We start from the raw sequence: 25,260 nt of genomic DNA on the forward strand, positions 1-25,260 counted from the left end.
CACAAACAAAAGAAATCTTCTGCTTGCATTTGTGAGGCTGGCTAAGTTAGCTCTCTTGATCCATCTATTGGCAAATGCTTTTCATTGTAGACAAAGCCCAAATTCAAACAGAAGAAGAAAAGTGACTTAAACTTCTCATAAGAAAAACAAGATTATTTTCCCAAACGTATTGCCTCTCTTTAACAGTGAAAGAACTTCATCTTGCAAGTCCTCCAGCATGTGGTTCTTTCCAGATCGGAGATTCCGCTGGGAAGTTGTGACACACACAGTTTGTGGTAGCACTTGCCAGCTGAGCAGTGCTTTCACTACCGCTCACCACACTCCTTAAACACACACAACAATTCTGTTAGAAGCTGTCTGTACGGAACTATGTTAGACCACGCTATTTTACTGGGAACCACAGAATCAGTGTGTGCTTCAGTTGTGTCAGCTGTGCATCTGTTGTGACCATCAGGCTATGGGTTTCTGTTCATAAATAATGACATCCTCATTAAGCATTCCCCCAGAGGTGCTTCCAGTGCTCAGAACTGCTCATTCTTTAGGATTATCACTGTATGCCTTTTGCAGTTCCAAGGAGCTGGTGAAGAAGCTGTTCTTATTTAAATCAGAAGAAAACTGATCATGGATAAAGAAGGCATTTAATGCCATATATAATAAACCTTTGGATCCACCTGCCAAAGCATGTTATTGAGACAAAAGACTCAAAAGCTTGTAAGCTTAAAAAACAAATGGATATAAGTGAAAATGCCATCCAAAGTTGCCTATATAAATGAAGAACAGCCAGAGCTAGAATTGTTTGGATCAGAATATTGTAGCTAGTCAAAATGGGCCAGGTCAAAATGCAGATCCACAATCCTGAGCTACCGCATGAGTTCACAGTTCCGCCTGAAATCACAGAACTGTTGTGGTTGGAAGGGGCCTCTGAAGTACAACACCCTTGCTTAAAGCAGGGTCAGCTGGTGCAGGTTACGCAGGACCTCATTCAGTTGGGTTTTAAGCAACTCCAGGGACGGAAACTCTACAACTTCTCTGGGCAACCTGTTCCAGTGTTTGACTACCCTTACAGTGAAAATGTTTCAGTGGATTTTCCTATATTCCAGTTTGTGCCCATTGCCTCTTGTTCTGTCACTGGGCACCACTGAGAAGGATCTTCTCTACCTCCTCCCATTAGGTATTTSTACACATGGATAAGATTCCCCCGATCCTTTTCTTCTCCAGCCTGAACAGTCCCAGCTCTCTGAGCCTCTTCTGTTATGTCAGATGGTTCAAGCTCTTCATCATCTTCATGACCTTTTGGTGGACTTTGCTCCAGTAAGTCCATGTCTTTCTTGTACTGGAGAGCCCACCACTCCAGATGTGGTCTCACCAGTACTGAGTAAAGGGGAAGGATCATCTCCCTCAATCTGTTGGCAACACCCTTCCTTACACAGCTGTGGATGCTTTCGGCCTCCTTTGCTGCAAGGGCACACTGCTGGCTCATGGTCAACTTGTCTACCTGGACACCCTTGGCCTCTACTGCAAGCTGCTTTCCAGACAGTCCTTCCCCAGTCTGTGCAAGGGATTATTCCTCCTTAGGTGCAGGACTTTGCATTTCCCTTTGCTGAACTTCATGAGGTTCTACTCTGTCCCTTTGTCCAGTCTGTCAAGGTCCCTGTGAATGGCAGCACAGCCACCTGTTTATCAGCCACCCCTCYCTGTTTTGTATTGTCTGCAAATTGCTCTGTCTCATCATCCAGGTCATTAATATACATGTTAAACAGTGCTGGTCCAGTATTGACCCCTGAGGTGCACCACTAGTGACTAACCTCCCTCTGGACTTTGTGCCACTGATCACAACCCTTTTAGCCCAGCAGTTCAGCCAGTTTTCAATGCACCTCATTGTCCATCTGTCTAGTCTGTACTTCATCAGTTTGTCTATGAAGATATCACAGGAGACAGTGTTGAAAGCCTTGCTAAAGTCAAGATAAACAACATCTGTTGCTATCCCCTCATCCACTGAGATAGTGACTTCATTGTAAAAAGCTATCAGGTTGGTTGTGCCTGTCTTCCCCTTTGTAAATTCATGCTGATTATTTCCAATCACCTTCTTGTTCTTAATATATTTGGAAATGGTTTTCAGGATTATTTGCTCCATCACCTTCCCAGGGATTGAAGTGAGGCAAGTTTCCTACACCAAGTGTAGGAAACTTTCAGAAGACCTACCAGCTACAGTGGCTGATGCGTTCTCTTCCGGGTGCATTGTTCCAGCTGCTTTTAAGTGTATATATAAAACAACAAAATGGGGAAAAAAACCAGCTCTGAAGGAAAGTAACTGGAATAGTTTACAATATGCTAATCTCTGAAATCAGTGGTAGCTCATTTGCAGTTACAGTATGAATACCAGAACTGCACACAGCCTGGCTGAACAGCTTTTCCTTCCACAGCACAAAGAGCTAGTATGGGATCACTGCGTGTATACAGAAGAATAGCAAAAATGCATAAGGAAGTGATATGTATTTCTGCTTATGATACTAATGTGATTACTGATCATGTCACTTCTGGTGTCCATACTTTGGAAAGGACACTGAAAAAGACAGAGAGGGTTCAGCAAAAAGCAGGAGTGCTGAGCTCCCCATACAGAAAATATGTCTTCCAGTAAGAAACCAAAGGAATTCAAACTTTGTAAATTTTCAGAGAGAAGATTAAAAGCTGATCTGAGAACTGACTAGTTTGTTGGTATGTGTACATGGGGAAAATATTCGATACTAGCAAATACAATCTACAGAAAAAAAGCATGTATTCTACAGAAAAATGCAATGGCAAGTGGAAACTAAAATTAAAATATCTGAAAACAGAAACAGTATGAGGCATGGATTTTCTGGGGTTTACAAGTACCCCTGCTAGCCTTTGCCTCCTACTTGCCACAACAGCATTGACCTTCTGCATTCACAGGGCAGTGTGRTGGCTTCTTTCTCTCCTCTCAGCATCACGTGCCTGCCTTAAGGACACATAGTGCCAGGCAGAGACAGCTTTTTTTTTTTCCCCAATCTCAACCCTTTGCTATAGGAATGCTGTTTTCATAGGAGCCATTTGCATCAGAACTGTCTACTCCTGAACAAAATGGTAATTTGTTACTGAACAGTACATGACAGGAGATGTAGATCTCTCCAAAGGATGAATTTTAGTAGTTGAATTGTATTGTTGAAGCCAGTGGAGAAATCACCAGGTGAGATTTTATGGCCTTTGTTGTGTAGATGAGACAGATTATCAAGGATTCTGTCCTGCCTGAGTATTTCTGTCAGAAATACGCACAGTGCCCACAGCTCTCACTGAACAGCACACGCAGTTCTGGAGCCTCAGTGGCTCTGGAAAATCAAATTCAAGGCTTCTCAACCTGGACATTCAAAAATGCAAGCACTCAAATGTCTGCCTACTTTTTCAAACCTGGGCCCCATGCTCAGTCATGCTGAATTATTTGGGATGGTCAGGCCAAAAGGTGCAAAAGAGCTTTGCTGGAGGCAGGGGGTTGACTAGATGTGTGTAACTTGTAGATAAGGAAAAAAACAGTACCTCATGCTGCCACGTGTCTGTTTTTTTGTTGAGGAAGAGAAGCCAGTGATGATCTTTCCGTGCCACAATTTCCCGTCGCCAACAACGCTTAGCTCATCTGTCTTCCAAAGAAGTCCAAACCTAACTTCTCACTGACCTTGTAATTAGACTTTAAGGTTCAAAGATACCGTGCTAGTCATGTCAAATGCTATCTTGTATCTTTATATTGATCCCTGTGCCAGTGGAAGTATAATGTACCCAGCACGTGTAATTCTGGGGGGTTTTGCAACTGCATGTTTAACTGGGGCTAACCATTGAAAAATGGATCATACGAAGCCACAAATCAGGTTTCTCAACGTTACGGAGGGTGAAAAAGCTCCCTATTACTTCTCTACAGGCACAAAAATAGGAAATTGTTGTGCAGAGGAAGCTCCGGGTGGCTGCTGGTGTGACTGTTCTCCCGTGACCAACCAGGTGCCCGTTTCTCATGTTTCTACCACAGAACAGACACCAGCCCCGGCCGTTTGCTCAGCAGTCAGCTTCAGAGGCAGCTCAGCGTCCCCGGGGCCAGGCAACACTGCCGTTTGTCAAAAGATGACTGACGGGGACTAGGCCAACTTCGGGCTCAGTGCAGAGTGCTTAGGGGACAGCCCGGGGAAGCCTTAATTTCACCAAAACCCCAGGCAGACCAAAAGCTGGCCCCTTTATATGGTCGGAGACGCAAAGTTTTGGGGTGCACCGCAGCGGCCCGAAAACCGGTGGGCAGCGCCGCCAGCCTCCCCCCAGCCTCCCCCCGGCAGCACCGCCTCAGGGTGGGCGGCGCGCGGAGGCAGTCGCCGCAACGGTCGCCGCCGTGGGGCGCGGCCCCGCGGTGGGGCGCTGCGCGCAGCGGCGCGCTCCGGCACCCGGCGGGAACGGGCGCGGGCGCCTCGGTCACACGGCGGCGCTATTTCCTCTGCCCTTCCTTTGCCCTTAAGGCCGCTGTGTGGCGGCGCTGCCCGCCCCGCGCCCCGCACAGGGGCAGCGACGGTGCCGCGGGCTGTCTCCGCGCCCCCCCCCGGGCACACAGCGCCCAGGCGGGCGGCRAGACGCGGGCGGCGAGGGCGGCCAGCTGCTCGGCTAAAAGCGGCCCGCTCCTAATAAAGCGATGGGGCGCCGCGCTCCCCGCGCCCTATAAATACGCTCCGTGGGCGGTCGGCGGGCTTTGGCCGCCGCGGCTCTGCAGGCGGCGCCCGGCGCGGCGGAGGCAGCGCAGCGTAGCGGGGCCGCCGCCAGCACCGCCCGGGCCCCCCCCGCGCCCTGCTGCCCCGGCAAGATGCCCCGGGTAGACGCAGACCTCAAGCTGGACTTTAAAGATGTCCTGCTCAGACCCAAAAGAAGCAGCCTCAAAAGCAGATCAGAGGTGGGGGCTTTCGGCACAAGCATGCTTTTTCTTTGGTCTTAGCGCGTAACTTCCTTAACCTTCCCCTTTTTCTCCTTCTCTCCCTCCCTTTCTTTTTACTTCCCAGTCTAACCGAGCGATGTGTCCCCCCCTTTCCCCTCCCGGACGCGGTTAAAACGCCCTGCAGGTGGCGGGGGGGGGCGCCGGCCCCGGCGGCGGGCGCTGCCCTCCCCCGCTCCGCAGCCAAAAAGGGAAAGGGGGGGAGGGGTGGCTCCTAGCAGGTGCCTCTGCGTGTTCCTGCGGCGCCCCGGCGAGGGGCCGAAGGTGACCTCGGGCTCCATGCCGGGGCTGCCGGGCGGGGCGGCAGCGCTGAGCGAGCAGCGCTGCTCTTCTCTGCGGGGGAAGGGGGTTTCCCGGTACCTGCTGCCGGGCAGGCGGGCGGCTTTGCCCTCGGCCGCCTGCGTGGTGGGCAGTGCTGTTAGGGAGGAACCGCAATGCTCTTAAAAAAARAAAAAAAAAAACAACCCCCCCCCCCAAAAAAAAAAAAAAACAGCGAAGATGCTCAGGAACACCTACCATGACTGAGCTTGCCCTGACCCCACTCAGCTGGGGACCTGGGATGGCGCGTTTCTCCCTCAGTTGCGCTAGCCCCCTGCAGCCTGCCTCGTCCCCGGGCGGCCCAGGCCCCACGAGTCTCGCCTCCCCTCTGGCTGTTAGCAGGGATGTTCCTCTAGTTATTTCTGACCTGGGACCGGSAAAGGCCCCACAAAATCCTATGGGAGCTCCCCCTATGAAAAAGATGGCTGCCTCAGGAGTGATGGCGCCTTACCCATTTACTTCACCTAACCGCAAGGTTAGGGAAGGATTTATGTTGGTTAATGAAGGAATTGTGTTGCGGAATGGAAAAAGGATTAAGCTTTTTTCTGGGGGAAGTGGAGTAATACGAGAGAGAGACTGGGGTGAATCAGATGTGGTAGAAAAACAGGACTGGAAAGGGAGCGGAGGTGTGCATGTTTGTTAGGGGCATGCGGCCAGGGGGTTTGAGGCCAGCAGTCAATTAAAGCAAAACCCTTATGCTACTACAAAGATGTGCAATTGGTGAGGCCTTCTTGGTGGAATGGTTATCTCAGGTTAGTCCCTTTTTATTCGCAAAGAACGGTGTCTGGGCTGAATAGCTGGTCATCGTGGTCAATTACTGTCTCGTAAAGCCTGTAGGCACTTTCCAGACATTTACTTAGGGACCATGTAGGTCCCTCTTCAAAATTCACTGTGCTGGCCTGACAAACAGGTGGAGCTGTGCTCCACCAAGTAACACACACGGCTCCTTTTTTAAGTGCAGTGTTTTGTATATTTAGCTGTGGGCAGATTGTGGAAAGAAGGGCTGCTGGGAAGGGAAAATGATAGGAGGAACATGAGCTGATATGGCAGAGTTGTCACGGGTGCCTATGATGAACTATTAAAAGCTTTTCACATGAGAAAAAGTGCATGTCATGAGGGGGGTCAGTGAAAACTGATGAAGGTTAAGAAATTGGACACCATCACTGAGGCTATAGCAACAGGAATAAACAGTGTCTGTGAGAACCAGATCTGAAATGGACAGCCCCAGTCTGCTTCAAAACAAGAATATAAATAAATGGTTCTGGCAGAGGAACAGAGGCAGCTTACTACAGTGCCTGTTACCCAGCAGGCTGCTGCTTTGAAGTTTATATCAGCAAGTGTCTGTTTCTTTGGTGTGAAAGTCTCATTTTGCATGAAGATAGCTTTTTGTGCGGTAGCTTGAATTAAGTCAGCTTCTTAGAGAGGCAATTTGGGCTGTGTGCAACTCTTGTAGGTCTGCTATGTTGATACTTGGGTTTGATTCTTGGCACTGTGTTTACTTCCCATGATGACTTTCTCCTTTTGAGAAGATACCAGAAAATCAGACGTTTGAATTCAAGTATCAAAAATGGTTAAAGCATTGATTGGAGTGGAAGACTGTGGGGATACAGCATTGCCCACGTGTGGAGCCTTGGTACTTGCATAAGCTGCTATTCTTGCCTTTGCTGGACTTACCTCTGTAGGTCGTCCATTTTAAGTTCACCTGCCAAGTGTCCTGTTGGAAGTCGAGCCATTAACTTAAACTAGTAAATGTAAATAAGCCCAGGGAGCTTCAGGTTAGGTAATCAGTATGCTGCAGAACAGCCAATGTTCTAGTACTTTCACTTATGAAAGATCCAGGTAGGAGTTATAAAATATGTTTAATGATTTTTTTTTTTTTCTAGAAAAAACCTTTTACCATTGTTGAATAAAGCTGAACAATCCTAGAGTCTGAAGTTTCTACAAGTATAGAACAACAAGCTATGAATTAGCCTTTACCACTCAGAAAGAGATTTTGGAGTTGTGGATCTCTGAAAGCATCAGCTCTGCAGCATTCAAAAAGTCAAAGGGATAGTCAGAAGTGTTACTGAAGATACTAAGGGAGACTGGATAGCATCATAGTGCTGCACTGTATGTTCATCCTTAGTACATGGTTCTGATTATCCCATCACAAGAATAGCGTAAGAGATCAGAAGAGGTTCAGAGAAGGGCAGCAAAGGTAATCAGCCATATTGACTAGCTTTCACATGAGGACAAAACTAAGCAAATTAGGACTATTGAATATGGAAAAGAAGCAACTGTGGAGGATATGCTAGAAGTCTATGAAATGAGGGGCAGAATGAAAAAGATGAAACTGGGAAATTGCTGCTCATTGTCTCTCACAAGAAAGAGTAGGAAGCACTGACTCTAATTATCAGGCAAAGGTTATACTTTTTTATGCAACATGTAATTGAGCTTTGGAATTCATTGCTGTAAGATATTGAGGAGGCTGAAAGTATAAATGGGRTTCAAAAGGTACCGGACAAATTCTTTATGTCTGTGAGTGGCTATTTAGCACAATGGATTGGAGAATACTTCTGTCTTAGATACTTAAATGTCAGGTTCTTGGGACCTGGGAAGGCAGACTGGGGAAAAAAGAGTCTTCAAAACTTGCCCCTTTCTTACATTCCCTTCCCAAACATCTGGTGCTGGCTGTTCAGAGAACTAGGGCAGTGGATGAACATCTCTAGCTCAGTGTGGCATTTTGCCTATTCTTAGACAACAGAAGCCTTATTAGTGGAAGCCCTGCAGTTATCCCACACAAAATGCCTGCTGTTACAGTATTATCAGTTGTAAGGATAACTGTGTGAGATCCACCTATCTGGCTGGCTACAGGAAGTTGTATATGAGAAGTTTCAGTGAGTGGAAGTGAGGATCACTGAAAGAGTAAAGGCCTTGTGTTTCATGTGTAGCTTCTCATCTTGTTGCTGTCTTTTCTTAAACAAGCTCATCCTTCCTTTCTTCTTCTCTTTCAAGTTCATTTGAAAGGGACTTTTTCCTCTATATTAGTGTAAGGCAGTGGTTCTGGTACTACTGTCTGTGTAGAAATGGTCATGTGATGCCCTGTCTCTTTTCCTTGGTTCCAGTTAATAAATTGCATTAAAAGTGACTAAAATACATTAAATGCCTTCCTCATACTTTCTCATATTTTTTTTATTGTTAGCTGTAGCTGAAATTGCCGTAAGCATGTCATCAGTAATGCATGGAGAATTGGGGCCTCTCTGGTAATAAATGCTTGAGCGAAGGGCAAGTCTCCATTAAGATATATCTTAGATTGTCCACCAAAGTGACCTTTCCCCTTAAGAGATTGTACAAAATGAGAAGCTGCCTCATGATATATCACTGGGACACCAAGTCATTTCTCTCATACAAAGCAGTAATAAGAAAATAATCATATTAATCAATCATAATGTAGTCTAGAATATAATGAAGTTGAGACCTCAGACTATGTTGTAAATAAACGATCGAAATCCAATATTTTTAATGTTGCCTCCTTTCTGATGATGGATATGAGTTCGGTCAAAGGCTCTGAATGTTCCTGGGTTAAGGCTGAAGTGAGGAATAATGAAAATTATCAAAGAGCCTTCATGGTTACTTCAGAGACTAACGTAATGTCTTACTGTCGTGCATTACTTAGATTTTTGTTTTTTTCCTTCTGGGAGATGCTAAGTGGACCTATGGGAACTGATCTTAAATTTGATATTACCCTTTGCAAATATAAGGAACAAAATGCCTGGTGTTACAGTGATCATTTGAGGATGCTTAAGAAGAAATAACTCTGACGGTGAAGGCTGACACAATTGTAAGAAATTAATTTAGAAGCTAGCTGCCTCATGGATTATTAAGCCAGGTTATGATTGTTTGTATTGTATGGCAAAAATGCTAGCAAGTAGAATGTAATTGCACTGTTGTACAAACCCATAGCCAAAAGTCAGAGCTTGATTTTGAATTACTATATTGTCGTGTACATTAAAGACTGAGACAAAGCTCTGTATGACCTAGAGTCAGAGGGAGTTCCAGCTCTGACTTCTGTGAAGTTAGGATTTCACCTCGGGTTTCTCAGCCAGCTAGCCAAACACCTGAGATTACTTCTGTGTAAAATCATCCACAGTTCTCTTTGTCCTTTCTTTCTTTTCCCTGCCTGTCTCTTCCAACCCTCATTTGTTCTTCTGTTTTGATTCTCTCTTTCCTTGGCAAGAGCTCTCTTTAACACAGAAAACTCTATTTTATATTTTTGTTCTTATTTGGAAGGCAGCGGTTGTAACAAATAAATGAAATTAAGTGGGGCAGTAGTGGGATGGAAGGAGGAAGAAAGGGAGCTGGGAGGAAAATTAAGAAGCAATGCCCAAACCTGCCATCACTGAAGTCAGTGACAAAACTCTTGTTGGCTTGCAGTCAATGACTTAAAAGTACATGTGCATATTCTTTACAGGTTGACCTCACGCGCACATTTACTTTCCGCAACTCCAAGCAGACATACACAGGAATTCCCATTATAGTGGCGAACATGGACACTGTGGGAACATTTGAAATGGCTGTGGTTATGGCTAAAGTAAGTCTTGATTCTCACTTCTGCAACAGTTGGGAAGCCATTGGGTGACAGCAAACGGCCTGTGTTTGTTTTTAGCTAAGTTTATTGGAGGATGAGGGACAGGAGTTAGAACGTCCAGAACGGGAAGGTGTGGTTTCACTGCAAAACAGTAGTGCTTTTAAAGCAAGACATTTACCCAGAGACAGGGCTTCAGGTGTAATGTAGTTTCAGTGGAGATGTTTAATGGGATGTTTCTACCTTGGTAGTAGCTCAGCTTCAGGTTGGGGCTTCTAGAGCTGGCAGTTTTTGAGGAGTGTATTGTGCTCCATACCAGAGAAATTTTATTGACTGACAAGGACTTTGAATGTGTCGGTTACTGGATAAGGTTGCAGCAGTCAAGAGTCATTAATTAATTAGCCTCTGGCCTCAAGCCTTGCCTTAATCTCCTGCAGTGCATAAGCACATGTAAAATATGGGACCATAACTTGGTTGAACATATCAGAAGCCTGATCTTGAAAGATCTACTAAGTATCCTAAGCTATCTTTGAAAAGCTATTTGGAGTTGCTTGGTTGTTACTCTGATGCACTGTTTCTAATTCTTTCAAGCAAGATGAGCCTATACTTAAAATGAGAGTTTCTGATATCCTGTTATTCTGCAGCTGAGGGAAAGATGACTAACTTGGACATTAATATCAGTTTTCTTATTTTTGCTAGCATGCAATGTTCACTGCAATTCACAAGCATTATTCTCTGGAAGAATGGAAACTGTTTGCTGCCAATCACCCAGAATGCCTTGAGGTACATTTTCATACTGTAAATTATTATGATTTATTGCTTTGTTCTGAATTCATGTACACTGGGGTCTCTTGGGAATACTGTTGTCAAGTGAGGTTTGGGGGAATTAAGATATCTGCTGTTCTTAAATGCATCAAGGAAAGTGGTTTGTCCTGGTTTAAAAACAGTAGTTGTGTGAGTCCGTTGTGAAAGTGCATATATTAAGATGCACAAAGCAAAGTTTATGTACACCTAGAATGGAAAGGGAGAAGTATCATGAGCAAACAAGAAGAGAGTTATCTAGGAGTGGGTCTAACTGTTGTGCTCCTGTTGCTGTTGGAAGCTGTGGTAGTGCTCTTGAGGGAGGAGCCCAGGATCACAAATGCAAACACAGCCCAACTACAAGCTGGCCCTGCATGCTGTGGTTCTAAGCAGGGTCTTTACTGTCAGGTATGCAAGCAGTCCCAGCGCCTGGGGGCTGGAGTGGCCCAGGTGCTGGGCCTCAAATATAGGAGAGGCAGGGATGAGCCTTGAAGTTGTCAGRGCATGCACATGTCCTGAATTTCCCTCCTTGCACTAGAGGTCATGCTGTGCCACTAACTGTGCTTCACCCCTTGTTCATGGGGTCCTAGCCTGAACCATTACAAAGAGAGACCACTTAATAAATTTAAACATCTGCTTAGGTTCAGACTTTTTAACATACCCAGATTTCTTCTGTGTTCTTGTGGCAGACCTGTACTCCAGGAGAGAGAGTTTCAGTGTGAGAGTGTGCTTGGTTGTCTCTGCTTCCCGCTGAAGTTCAGTGCAGTTTTGAAGAGTTTTCCTGTATGAAAAAGAATACTACACAGCTGTATTGTATCTTTACCTGTGCTTCATTTTGGAATTATAATATAAAGACTGGTAGCTGGATTGTCTGAAGGCCAGCCTATCACTTAGGTTCATTAGGGTTCTTTATATGCTACTATAGGGTAGAAATTGGTCCCAGGAACATCCAGTGTCTGAACACTTTTGCATTTAGATAGCTCATTTTGTGGTTCATAATCATTGCATTAGGATCTCCTAGTGATTAAATACTGACTTGCTCTTTGACCTTGAATCTCTGCAGAGGTTTTGTGGGCCAACAGCTGTGGAAACTATTTTTCTGTTGGAGAGAACTCATACAAAGACAAAGGAGGAAGGAATCTGCTTGTTTTTGATGGTCAGTCTAGGGAGGGTCTGGTGAACTGAAAGGTCCAAATGCCAATCTGACAGCACCCAGATTTTGCCACTCTGCATTCCTGGAAATATACCAAGTTAGGGCTCCTGTAGTTTTTTTGTTAATCTGAGTGCTATTGAGCCTTCACCCACCCATCTCGGGTGATTATATTTGCCTATGAATCCACTTGTGAATGAAGAGCTCATAAAATGCTAATTTTGCTTTATTTGAGAGCCTGTAAACAGAACATAGGTAACAAATCAATGTTCCCAGAAAGGTATTTATTTCATATTACATAGTATGACTTTCACCAGCTTCCAGCACAGGTTTCCCTTGAAGCCCTCCCAAGACTATGCAGAAGCAGATTTATGAAGTGTGTATTCATCCCAGTTTTGACAAACAATACACCATTTTTTCTCCTTCTGTCTTTCTAGCACATAGCTGCAAGCTCAGGCAGTGGAAAAGCTGATCTGGACAAGCTAACTAGCATTCTAGAGGCCATTCCGCCTATCAGATACATCTGCCTGGATGTGGCAAATGGCTATTCAGAGCACTTTGTGGAGTTTGTGAAGTCTGTCCGTGCCCTGTTCCCAAGTCACACCATTATGGTAAGTGTGTGTTGAGTGTGCTGAAAGGAGAAGGGGATGCAAGTTCTGTCCAGGAACAGGGCCCAGSGTTTGGTTAGTAGGCATCAGCAGCTTTGTGGCATTTCCATCAATTTCTGAGCCCTCATGTGGAAAAAAAAATAAAATAAAAGTGTTCTCTAATGGCCTGACTCAAGCCTCCTGTCTTCGAGACAAATTTATGTGGACAGATGTCCTTCTGAGAATATAGAGGGCAGCTCTATTCATCTCCCTTTTCAGTTCAGCAGGATGTTGACTCTGAGCCAAATGATGACTGTTTAATAACATGTTGGCATTGTCAGTCTTCCACTGCTGATAATTTCTGTGGGAATGTTCAATGTGTGCTCTGACAGAGCAGTTTGACATTGGCATGGCAGGCTGGGTGAATCCAATTTTTCTCCTACTCACATCCTCCTTCCCACACCAGATGTGACCTCTAATCATAAAGTGTGTGGGTTTATTCTGATGGTTCCAAGCTGAGGTTTGCTGGGGGAATATGCCAACATTTCTGGCAAAATGAGGCCAATAGCTGTTTCCATCTCTTTGGTCACTATGAAGACTAAACCCTGAATGTAGACTAAATCCTTGCCTATCATAAGGTATCATGGGGTGTTGTGCAACTGTGAATGGAGTCATCAGATCAGGGAGCAGAACAGTGAGTGTGGGGGCTTTTCATGCTCCTTCTGTGATGATCCCATCCCTTCTCAGACTGCTAAGGCCATGCTTCATCCAGCCCTTCCGCACTAGAAGTAGGGTGCTTGCATCAGCAAGGGACTTCTTGCAACAGAGCCCTACTGCTCCTGCTTGCTTCCCAGGGCCCTGAGGAAACAGGGTCTGAACTTGTTTCCATGAGAGTAGCAGAAATTTTAGAACAAGTAGCAGACTCTTAATGAGGCTCCTGGCCTTTCTTCAGGCCAGTGCAGCAAAAAATCATGTGCTTAGGCAAAACTTTGCCACTCCTTCATGCCAGGCACAAAACTCCACACTCTTAAAATAAATGTAGAATAAAAATGGTCTTAAATGCATGATCTGGCTTGCTTCAACAGGGAGCTGCATGTTCAAGCAGCTCGGAGGAGCCTGTAATCCTTCCTGCCRTGTGGGTTAAAGCCACAGAGGAAAATAAGCAATTGTATTTTGTGGAGGAAAAAATGTGACTGAACGTTCTTGCCTGCTGAATGGTGGTGGTATTGTAAGATGGAAGTGGCTGGAGTGCCTGTGGTGTTCTGGGTTCCTGCAGAATAATAAATAGGCCTATTGCAACAGCTCCCAGCAGAGATAGGAGCCTTTTTCATATGCATGTATTTTCCATGACTTAGGGGAGAGCTTTTGGAAGTACAAAATGATAGGTATGGGCCTTTTGAGCTGCCTGCTTCATGTTCACTGCAGTGAGGGAAGGAGCTATCTGCCTGCTTTGGATCTGAAGCAATGTCCCTAGTGACCTGGTTACTCCAGTGTGTCTGGCTTGCAGGGTTTGGGGAGAGAGGGGGTTAAACCACAGAGTAAAAAACAACAACAACAACAAACTTTCATGAATGGAGAGAAAATGGTGTTATTTCCCACCAGCCACCTCCCCACAGACTGCTGACTTTGCTGGTGGAAGAGGGAACCCAGCCTTGAAGTTAGGCTAGAGGAATTGCCTAKAAGGCACAGGAAGTCCATGTCAAAGTGAGGTATTAGCCCAAGATCCTTAAGCCGGTCTCACCCAGCTCCCACATCTGTTAAACTACCTTCTTAGCTGTTGCAGTTTCTCTGTTTCTGTTACTAAGGTTGTTCTTACTTCAAGTCTTGTYCTGACAGCACCATCTACTTGAGTACAATGACCTATTCAGTTGCATTCTCTGATTGTAGCTCCCTTCTCTGAGCATGGCTGTGTTTTTCATCTCCCTCACAGGGATATATTTCCATTCCTAAAGGCATGCTACCAGATTTGGGGTGTTCAAAAACCTCTTATGTTCCTAAGCCTACAGTGTCAATGCAGTCCCTGTAAGCCTCTGATTCAGCTAGGCAGACACACCTCTCCCCCACCCTCAAATGAGTTTACTTCACATTCTGCACCAAAATGGCCTTTCGAAGCTATTCCTGGCAAAAATGCAGCTCATCTAGGCTCTTTTTATGATACTCTGTAAGACATGTCCTGCCGCTACCTATTCTGTGGCTGCTTTCATGTCTCTGTGCTACCCCTGCGCTATGCTCTCTCCAGTTGTGGTTTTCAAACAAAAGGGCTAGCAGTTAAATACAAGGTATAAAAATAAAGGAGCTTTCTCGTAGCTGAAAGTGATCTCCAGGACCATGCAGGCTGCCCTGTTTGCTTTCCTCAGCATGACCATTCATTCCACAGTCAGCTGCAGTGCAGTATGAAACAGTAACCCAACCCCAGGTTGGGGAATGTTTGTTCCCAGGGGCCATGTAACGGGTTCAGCTCTGACGCTGAAAGGTGATGTGCAAGGCAACCGTGATTAATGTAGTACTCTCCATGGCCAATACTCCAGTGCCGATGGAGGATGTGTCTTGTGTAATGGCCTTTCAAGAGCATGATTTTGCTTTTTAAAATACTTGCTTTTGTAATCACATTATCTTATATTTTTCTGGCTGGCTCTGATGTAAGACTTGTTCACTCCTGCCTCTCATGTTAGTGTATAAAGATCAATTTCTCCTCTGAACTCAGAGGAAGCAGAGGCACAAAGGAACAACATGGTTTGCCCTATATTACTAATTAGAATGAGGATGGAGAAAGAAACAGAAGCCAAGTCTCCTGAGTGTCCCACTAATGTGGCACTGCTTTCCTGAATCAAAGTAATGGTCCAGTGGAGTGTTCTGATATACCACAGCATCAAGTGTTGGGGTTGCACCTACTCGCACTGAAGTCAACAGCAAAACTTCAGCTGGTGCATTCATGGTGCAGGGTCAGGCCGTTTATGTTACAGTAAAATTTATTTATTTATTTATTTTATTTATTACATATTTATTAGTGTAATTATAAAGGTTAGGGCTCTTCCATTTCACTGGAAGTCTGTTTAGCAAGCTAACATATCTGTGCCAGCAAGCTTTGCCAAGTATTTATCCTGAATTTTCCTTTTTCTAGTGTTCTCTTACTGTTCATTATACAGAAGAAGCTCTAGGGAGGGGAGCAGGGATTGTGGCAGGGAGGAAGAGGCTGGGGCAGGAGCATGTTTGCAGATGGTGTGGCACATAGAAGATGTGGGCCAGAAAAGGAGGCAAGCAGATCACAAAGCAGGAACAGAGAAACGGCAACTGCCAGAAACCATTACTCCTCTTGGAGTCAGTAGTAACATTTGCAAAAGGCTCAGTGGAAGTAGAATTCAGTCAGATGAAGCCATGCAGAAACCTCTCAGTTTATCTCTGGAACCAGTGGCAGAGTCGGTCCAGTCATGGTGTGTCCACTTGGGTCCTGGAGGGGGGCCAGTTGGGGTCACAGGGTAGGAGACAGTGATGTTACTGCAGCTCTCTTGGGTCAGTCACAATACTGAGTGCAGCACCTACCTGGCACAGCTCAGTCCAACACAGGGCACTGTCTCTTCATCTTATGGTAAAGCACCCTTTGCTTTGGTGGGTGAGAAGTGTCCTTTGGCAGTGTTCCTTATAGTGTGGAGGCACAGACTGTGCTTTTCCCTCCAGGATACAGGAAGAAAGTTTGAGAACTGTTGTCACAGACATTTCTCCCCAGCTTGATCCATTGCCATTTGCCAGCAGCTTTCAATCAGTGCAGCAGTGTTCCTGTCTCAGTCAGTGTGAGTCGATATTTATAGCAGGCTTTTATGAGGCACAGTATCAAATGCCTGACTGAAATTCAGAGGCACTGTCCTAGTGTGTTCACTAATTTTGTATCTCTGTCAGAGGAGCTGTAGCCTTTATAATCCTGTTAGGTGAAATCTTGATCCCATTAAAGTCAGTAGTGAGACTCCCGTTGACTTCTTTGAGGCCAGGACTTTCCTCAGGATTGACCCACAGTTCGGTTATCCTGGGTAGTTCTGGAAGGAGCCAGGGTGACGCTCACTGAAACCTCACACTGAGCGATGGTACAGCTGAATGTCATCCTGAGCGTGCAAGGCCAGGCCCACAGCCAGGGTAATTTGCTGTAGCTCCTAATAACTGACTGCATTGAAAGCATGGGCTTTTCAGTTATTACTGATGCTGTTATTTTACTGCCAGGGGTAGCAAAGTTAGATTAGCAGTATGGTAATTACTAGAGTATATCTCTTTCAAGAAAGCCAGTTCTCCAGCAATTTAGCAATGCGTTGGTACTTTAAGATGGGCATGGTTTTCACTGATACAATACATCCAGCAATTATTATGTTCCCTGACTGCTTCTCCAAATAACACCACAAAGCATRTTGTCTGTAGTGGCTTCTTTGTACAATTTCCAATTACTTTACTTGCTGTATATCCTCAGTTAATTTAAGGGGGTTTCATCTCTGTAGTCTCAATCTTTCTATATTCACCTTTCAGATTTTTTTTAGTTGAAGTAATCTGGCTTCTCTGGCTGGAGGACCCTGCTTTCCCTGCTCTTCAGCTCTGATAGTGGGGTTCTCAAATACTATAGCTGTACGTTTCTCTGGCAGTGGTTTTTGTCCTCTCTGAGGTCTGCAAAAGGTATCTAAATGAAAGAAGCCTGTATTTGGCAGGTTGAAATCTGCTATATAGAGCTCCACATCTTTCCTGAAAAATTAAGGTTCTGCAAATTCAGAAAGATGGAAACCACTGATGTGTGTACAGCCATTCCAGGAAAAAATGTATGCTGGGGACATAAGTGCTTCTCCTTGCTAGGATGAGCACTTTGAATTAACATATGCAGTTACAACATTCTCTCGTGCTACTTTAACATTAAACATCTGGTTAGCATTTTTGAAGAGACAATTTGACAGCCTGCTATGCTCTGCTGATAAGAAGACACTGCTGTTTAACTTAAATAGATGTTTGATCCCAAATCTCATGGAGCCACTGACTTTAATGCCCATTTGTCTCCATTTGTAAATCTGTTGCATATACTCCAGAATTTCGCTAAGTCATAATGTACTGACTATCACACTGCACAGGTAGTCATCTGTCTTCAAGATGTAAACTGCTTCCTTAACGCTGTAAGCAGCATGCTGTCCGTCACCCTGTCTTGCAGTGCATAACACTTAGTATAGCAAATTGCCACTGAGCAGAAAGGAAGCAGTACTTAGCTGGAAATGCTGTACCTGTTATATATTCTTTATTTCCCAACAATTGTCTTTTATTGCTATTATTTTTGAAATCAATATCATGCAGTTTTGAGAAAAGTTAAGTGGTCCTGTGTTATGCACTGCAAACTGCTGCCCAAAAGTATCATTGTTTTGTTAAGTGCCTCAGGTGGTGGTTTGCCAGCTGTTTCAGGCTCAGGAAAGGGGAAAGTAAAATTCATTAAAAATAAATAAATAGTGAATTACAAGCCAAAAATCAGTAAGCCCAGCATTCCCTGGGTAGCTCCTGTTGACTTCAGCAGGAGTTTTGTTTCAATAAAAACTAAGCAAATGTTGAGTAAGGATTTTCGAATTTACCTCCTGCTCTTCTTTTATCAGTACTGCTACAAACACCTGCTATGTCCTAAAATATCATTATGTAAGAGGTTTTCAGAACATCTCTGTATTCTAAATTCAGATATCTCCACAAATGAATGGCCCATCTCAGTACCAGAACAAAGCTCAAAATGGGTGATGTAGGGCAACCAGACTCATGTTTTGTGCAGGTTTATTTTGCAGTTTTTGTCTGGAACATGCCACAGACATGAGACAAGCCACAGAGTTGAAATCCAAACCAGACTTGGATTTCATACATCTCTTCAAATCAGGGATTACTGGACCAATCATGAAATCAGTTGGTTTCAAAATGTACCTATATGGTCTGTTTAATCTCTGTGGCATGCACAGTGTACAATGTGGTGAACTATATTCTTCCTGGCTCGACTAGTAAAAGACCTGGATAAAACTGTACAATAACATCATTACTCTCTACTACACTAGTCCTAAATCTCCCATATATGTGATATTGTTCCTTCTGTCTAGGCAGGCAATGTGGTGACAGGAGAGATGGTAGAAGAACTTATTCTTTCTGGAGCAGATATTATTAAAGTGGGTATTGGACCAGGTAAGTCAAATCCAGGGTGACTTATGGTAAAGTTGTTGGAGGAGTTATCCAGATGGAACAGGTGTATAATGCTGCAGCTGTTTGCTTGTGCACAAGGATGCCTAGAATCATTCAGGTTAATAAAGTAACGGTGCCCTTGCCCATAGCATATTTGAGAAATACATGAGTAGTGGGTTGGTTGTACATATTGCAAAGCAGTACCCAGAAGTGAAGATGCATATATCATTGGAAGTACTGGGTTGCTGACATGATCAGTGATAATGTGTTGTGTTTAGGAACACTGTCTTTCCAGCCTGTTGAAAAAAGACTGAGTCATCCCAGCTAAAGCTTAACGGATGCTCTGTTCAGGGTATCCACTTCTACTTTGGTGGATAAGGAAAGATAGGTTTCTAAATAGCTTTATGATTTGTGTCCTGTTAAGATGAGATTGCCTGCCTTGTTGATGGCTTTAAGGATGAAAGGCCATGAAGGAAGTGTGAAGTACGGACAATATTGCCTCTACCCATTACTATTGCCTGGGAGCTCTAATACTTACACTAATGCTCTTATATGTTATCTATCACTGTAACATTCCCATGAATAAATGGGAGGACCCTATACTTCATACAGTCTTTTTCTTGCCTTCCATTCTGTAATACTGCTGTCTGGCTTATACTGATATAGTGTCTTTCTTTTTCTTCTGTCCCATCCCTGTCTGTCTGTTCATGTGCTCCTTCCTCTGGCCATTTTCTTTATAGACAGCAGCTGGGGTCAACATGTGTGGGCTAGATTTAAATTAGTTAGCACAAGTGCCACTGACAGTATAGCCATGATCAGCCAGTGCAGCACAGGCAGATTGTTTACTGCACATTTCTAAGTGGTTATGGTCCATGAATGGATAAACTGAGCACAGCAAATGATGTAACGAAGGTTGCGGTTATGTCCAGGAAGACAGTAAACAATAATAAATACTGCAAAATACTTGAAGAGCAAACAGCAGAGATGCTGTGGTGTGATTGTCACAGGAAAGTTCAGATATAAAAGAAGAAATATTATACTTTGTAGTCTCAAAGTGGAAGCAATTAGGAGTAAATGCTGTGTAGTCCTCCCTGGAAACCTGCCAGAACAGATCTTTACAGGTCAAAGAGCAAAAAAAGCAAAGGTAACAGATATTCCTCACAAAAGATCAAATTTTGAGGCTCTCTTTCAGATAATGATCCATTCTGTGGAAAATGTCAGTGATTTATTATAAAGCATTAGACATTTAAGTACTTACTTATTTGCTTTAAAATTAATTTTCTTCCTTCTTCACGGAAATATTTCTCAGTGTTTACACATTGACTGTTCTTTGAAAGATAACTGGAAACTTTTACTTTACAGATAGTTCAAGTATACCTGARTATCAGCTGGGTAAAGGGGTCCAGACTTCTCTACATTTAATCTAGAATCTGTTGTGAAGTTTTTGTTGTCATGCAAAATGTTTATGATCTGTATCCTAAATGATAAGACCCTGGATTGTCATAAAGCACTTTTCATTTTGACTCTTAATTTGAGGGGAAAATAGAGAAGGCATTTCAAAAGATCTAAAGCAGTGTTAAACTGGCATTGTAAGGTTTAATATACATATCAACACACACACACACTTTATATATATATATATATATATATATATGCACAGCATTTGTATATATAATAAAGTTTTAATAGATATAATTAATATACTTTCTTGTAATGTGACACTATATAGCTTTCTGTTGATTATTTGTCTTGCTTTTTGAATGCTATCTACTGATTTTCTTATATTCTCAATTACTGTGGTCAACCAAATAGTTCTGCTTTAAGTATTAGGCAAAAATTGGTTTCTCTTCCTTGTGAAAAATTTCCACAAAAAAGAAAAAAAGCACAGATTTTCCCAGAGAATTATTTTAAAAACGTCTGTAGACAAGAGATATCTGAATATTTCTTCCAATAAAGAAATATTTCTAGTTATTAAACGTTGCTGCTGAACCTCATTGAAGTTGTGACTCTGGTCCCGTTGTCCCCCTTCTCTTCAGGCATCTCAGCTGGACTTCCTCTCCTGTGATGCAGTAACTCCCTCACCAGGAAACATTACGGATGAGACCTAAACTGGGAGTTCTGGCCCTGGAGAAGAAGGGGGGGTATTAGTCACCTGAATTACAACTTCCATGAATTGGTATGACAGCATTTCAAAACCAAAGTTTCTGCGTGTTCCTTTTATCCATAAGAAGCTGACATTTGCAATAGAGACTTCTTGGCGGAGGGAGGGTAGTAATGCAGATGGAAACACAGTTTTTCCACAAGAAGAAAAAAACGATCTGGTTTTTTTTTTTCTGTCAGCCTAACTGGCTATGTTTTTTTTCCTTTCATTCTCTTGTTTAGGTTCTGTGTGCACCACTCGTATTAAAACAGGGGTGGGCTATCCACAGCTGAGTGCTGTTATTGAGTGTGCGGACTCGGCACATGGCTTGAAAGGACATATCATCTCTGTAAGTAATTATCATCTGCTCTCAGATTCACACTGTGCAAATTGTTGTGGAACAGGAGAATCAAACAGTCCAGTACCCTCTGCATGTTAAAGGTTATCCTTCTGTCATCTCCAGGTGACCCCTATACTAGCTCTTAGGTAGTCAGTGGAGATATAAACGTAAAGAATAATGCACTCCTCCTGTGTCAATAGAGGGATATAAATATTTAAAAAGACTTGGGCACCTCACTCCTATTTGTGCCTTTGGAAAGCTCCTTCTTAGCCCTTGAATGGACCAGAGTAAATTGCTGTGTGAACAGAATAGGAAGCATGATAGTGTTTTCATGCCAAGGCAGATGGTACTTCCTATGAGAGATTTCTGAAAAATGAGTGAAAGTTAAACATGACTTCCCTCAGTGAGTGGAACTGAGGGACAGGACAGGCAGTAGAGGGGAGTACAATGTAAAATGATACGTGCCCCTCTATGTACTGGTAGCTGGATGGATTCAGATGGTATCCTAACAGAGCTCTCTTTGTGGAATTAGGAATGTTTGAGAAGTGGCTCTGTTGAGCACAACTGGCACACAAGCGGCTGCTGTTCTCACACAGCTCTGGGAAAATAATGAGCCTATGGAAAGAGGAGGGTATATGTTTATTTCTGCTAATGTCAGCTTCCAGTCCACCAGGAAGACCAAGATTCTCTCTCATACAGGAAGTAAATCTGTAAGCATGACCTCAAACCAAGCTAGACCACAACCTACAGCACCCACAGGTCCTGTATGCTTATGCATGCCCAGCTGACCCGTGTACCACCACAGAGGTTTGTGCAGTCAGTCTGCAGGCTGGTTGTAAGGCAGCCAGTAATTGGGAAGGCACAGGGGCCGTCCAATGTACCATGCTCACAGCTGCCCTCACAGCCAGCAGGTCTCTCACTGTGGCCCTAGGAGAGCTCACACATGGAATTTTAGATCTGCTGCCAAGTGACATCACTGGAAGGCTCTGATTTGTTCAACCCAGTTGTGACTTGGTATCCTTGTGAGGAAGTGTATACGTTGTAGAGGAAGGRGGGAAGAAGAGGAGGAAAAAAAATGACTGGGGGAAGGCAAAGGGACATGAAATGTTCTGATGGGAAAGGGTCTGATTTTATTTCTTGGAACTGTGGGTATAATGGAGCAGGGAAATATGTATTACAGTCAGATCTCTCTTGCTCTTTGTTGTTCATACATATGTATTCCCTTCTCTTCCTGGTTCCCCTATATGAAATTTGCAGGAAAAAAAAAAAAGCTGTCTGTGTTTTTATTACTTGGGGAGTATTATGAATGTTTATGCCTGTAGCAGACAGTAGAACATGTGTGCAGTACAGCATGAAAGACCTACTTGTTACTTTGAAGGCTTGATAACTATAGGTGCCATCCTAGCAGTGACTCTGAGACCCATCCTGGTTTTGCAATAATCATTTTTCTGCTAGCAACACTCAGAAGAATGTTATTACCTTAATTTCTCAAGAAAACAAGTAGCTGTCTGCCTGTCTGCCAGTGGCCCTAGATATGAGAGGGGGAAATAAGGCTAGTAGGTATTATGATCCTACAGTGAGCCTGTGCAGCTGTGGGGCTCCATCTGATATTTGAGATCATTTCCTTGAAGTGCCAGGAGCTGAGATATAGTGTTCTGCAGCTTTGCTTGGCAGCTAAGAGGCAGTGGTCAGATTGCTAGTCAGCATATGCGTACCAGACATACTGGCTGGCCCGTGTTAGCACGTCAATGAGTAACCTTCAGGTTAATCACAATACTTATTTTCTCTTGCCCAGCCAGCATACCAAGAGGGATAGCTAGGCAGGCCACATGAAGGTGGGTATCACAGTGGCCAGCCTAAGGGAGACCTACAAGTCTACTGCAGTTCTAAAATGCCTAGAATCGTAGGAAAGCAGGTTTCATTAAGTCTGCTGCTCACAGACCTGATTTTTAGTGCAGATGGGTCAGAAATTGGAATTAGATCAGTATTTCCCCCTGCCTTGGGGATCAGACCCAGAGTTTTTGAAGGGCATCAGATCCAATGCTGCTTATGCCTCTTGAAGAGTAAGCAAAAAGACCTCCCATCTCTTTTCCATGACTTGAGTCTCTCACCCTGAAATTGCTGGAGAGATTACAGTTTCTGAGAAAGTAATGCTAAAGAGGAGTTGCTTTCCATGTTCATTCCAAGGAGAGTTGCCTTTGCACAGAAATTATTGAAGTAGAGCTATTTGGGAGGGTAGGAAGGATCTATTCACAAGCAGTTTWCTACTTTGATTTCAAGGACATTACAGTACAACTGAGGTCAGAAGAGCGCTTGGATCAAAGTTATGACCAGTGAAACTGTGGGATTCCTTATTTACAAATCCTTTCATTGATCTCAAGCTCAAAAATGCTCTTTTAAATGACTTTAAAATGCGGCTTTTGTTGTGGCTGCTCACTCTGAACACTTTCATTATGCACCTCCCAACTCTTGAACTGTTACCATTAGGAAAGTTGAATTTAGCAGGTAGTTTTTTTGGTAATGTGCTTTTGAGCTCCATCCCAATTGCACCTATGCATTTATCTGTGCAGTATATTACTGAATGTTTTGCAACTTCTGCTCACAGAAAATTGCTTTCCTTACTGTGGTTCCTTCTGTCCCTTACCCACAAAAAAGTAAGGGATAGCTTTTTCTGATTTGGGGGAAAAAAACTAGAGTGAGTCAAGGAAGTGCCTTTTCATCTTAGTGGTGGGTTAGTTTGCTGCAAGTGTAACCTTTTTGTTGGAAAGAAGTTCCAAAGCCCTGTAGCACGGATCTTGATCCTAGACGCGCATCCCTAAGATAGCATGTATTTAGACTGTTGAAAAATGAGATGATTCTGTGCTCTTCCTTCTCTTATGCTTTGGGGATGGATCAGTTGCTGACCTGCCTAGGTTGTCAGTCTCAGTGAGCTCACACCTAACGAACCTCTAGCCATTCCAGGAGGAGTATAAAAGTGCAATTTAATACCTATCTGCTCAGCATCGGGGCCAAGAGAATTATGTTCAGCTGTAAGTGGGGTCTCTTACAACACTGCAGTTCAACTCTCTCAAGAAAGAGACTAGAGAAAGGCTGAGGATCTTTTGCCTGAATTCTGCAGCAGATGGGCATTGGTGTGTTGATTGGGAAAAAAAACATGACCTTTTGGTCATTGCCAGAGCTGTGGCTAGAGTAGTACGAGAGAGAGATACCCTTCTGAGGGGAGACATCAAATGGGAGCAAACATAAGTATATAATTGGGGCTAGGGGCAATAAATAAACATAGCATCCCTCCAAATGTCTTGCTACTGCCATTCTTATGTAGGTCAGAAAAGGGCATGCTGTGCCTGAGCCAAAGGAGGTGTCTCCAAGCAGGCTATTACCACAGTCATCTACATTGATTAGGTGGAAGAAAACATGTCCAGCAGGTTTTGTTATATCGATATTGAAGTGGCAGGAAGGATGTGAAAGGATTCAAAGCCTATGAGCTATCTTCATAATTTATGAGCAAAATCTGTTGATTATAGCTGATGATGTGATACAGGTGCTTTGGAGTACTTTTTTGCATCTGCTGTCTCGTTTGGTGCTTTCATCAAGTTGCTCCTCGTTTCTGCTTTGYTGTCACAACTTACATATGAAGGGAAACAAGTCCCACTCCTCAAATGAGACAGCGACAGTGCTGAGCATGGTACAGGCACTGCRAGGAACACAACAGACTTGAAGGCTGTTCTCCAGTAGCTCTGCTAGGATGGCAGCACGCACTGGGAGTTTAAACATGTTTGCATTACTGAAGTGATTACGTATGATTTTTGGAGCTGATATGTTGACTAAAAAGGTGACAATTTTTAGGCAGACGTGATAGGCGAAGTGAGTGCCTAGTGTCTCTCTAGAGTGATTTACACAGTGAAGGGGGAGGTAGAATTGCCCCTGTTACTTTTCTCATGCTAAACTATCTTTAAGACTCAAAGCTTACCTCAGAAATGAATATTTCATAACTCACTGAAAGAAGAGAGGAAACTTTGTCTTAGGTACAGCACCATTTTTGTCCTCTGCTATATTGTACTGGAGCCAATAGTCTCATTTTTCATTCTCCCCACTCCATTAGCCTTGAGAAAGTGCAACAGTGAGTTACAGTGAAGAGGCTGTTTAGCAGGAGAGCTCCTACAGAAATGCCTTACTTGAGATAAAGTTTCTGTTTCTTGTAGGTCAGGCAGCTCCTCTCCTGGGTAGAG

General features: G+C 43.8%; 1 protein-coding gene across 2 annotated transcripts in view; it reads left to right on the forward strand.

Annotated features, from left to right (window-relative positions):
• The first annotated feature begins 4,734 nt into the window (after positions 1-4,734).
• The window catches only part of GMPR (guanosine monophosphate reductase), a 51,199-nt gene continuing 30,673 nt past the window's right edge, over positions 4,735-25,260 (forward strand). For both annotated transcript variants that reach the window (XM_026073310.1, XM_026073309.1), the window contains exons 1-6: positions 4,735-4,930; positions 9,738-9,857; positions 10,551-10,634; positions 12,240-12,413; positions 18,473-18,554; positions 20,934-21,040. In XM_026073310.1, coding sequence (XP_025929095.1) covers positions 4,844-4,930; positions 9,738-9,857; positions 10,551-10,634; positions 12,240-12,413; positions 18,473-18,554; positions 20,934-21,040 — 654 coding nt within the window. In that variant the 5' untranslated portion in view covers positions 4,735-4,843. The remainder of the gene's footprint in view (positions 4,931-9,737; positions 9,858-10,550; positions 10,635-12,239; positions 12,414-18,472; positions 18,555-20,933; positions 21,041-25,260) is intronic.

Source organism: Apteryx rowi, unplaced genomic scaffold (genome assembly GCF_003343035.1).
Source record: "Apteryx rowi isolate R43461 unplaced genomic scaffold, aptRow1 scaffold_366, whole genome shotgun sequence".
In the NCBI taxonomy this organism is placed as follows: domain Eukaryota; kingdom Metazoa; phylum Chordata; class Aves; order Apterygiformes; family Apterygidae; genus Apteryx; species Apteryx rowi.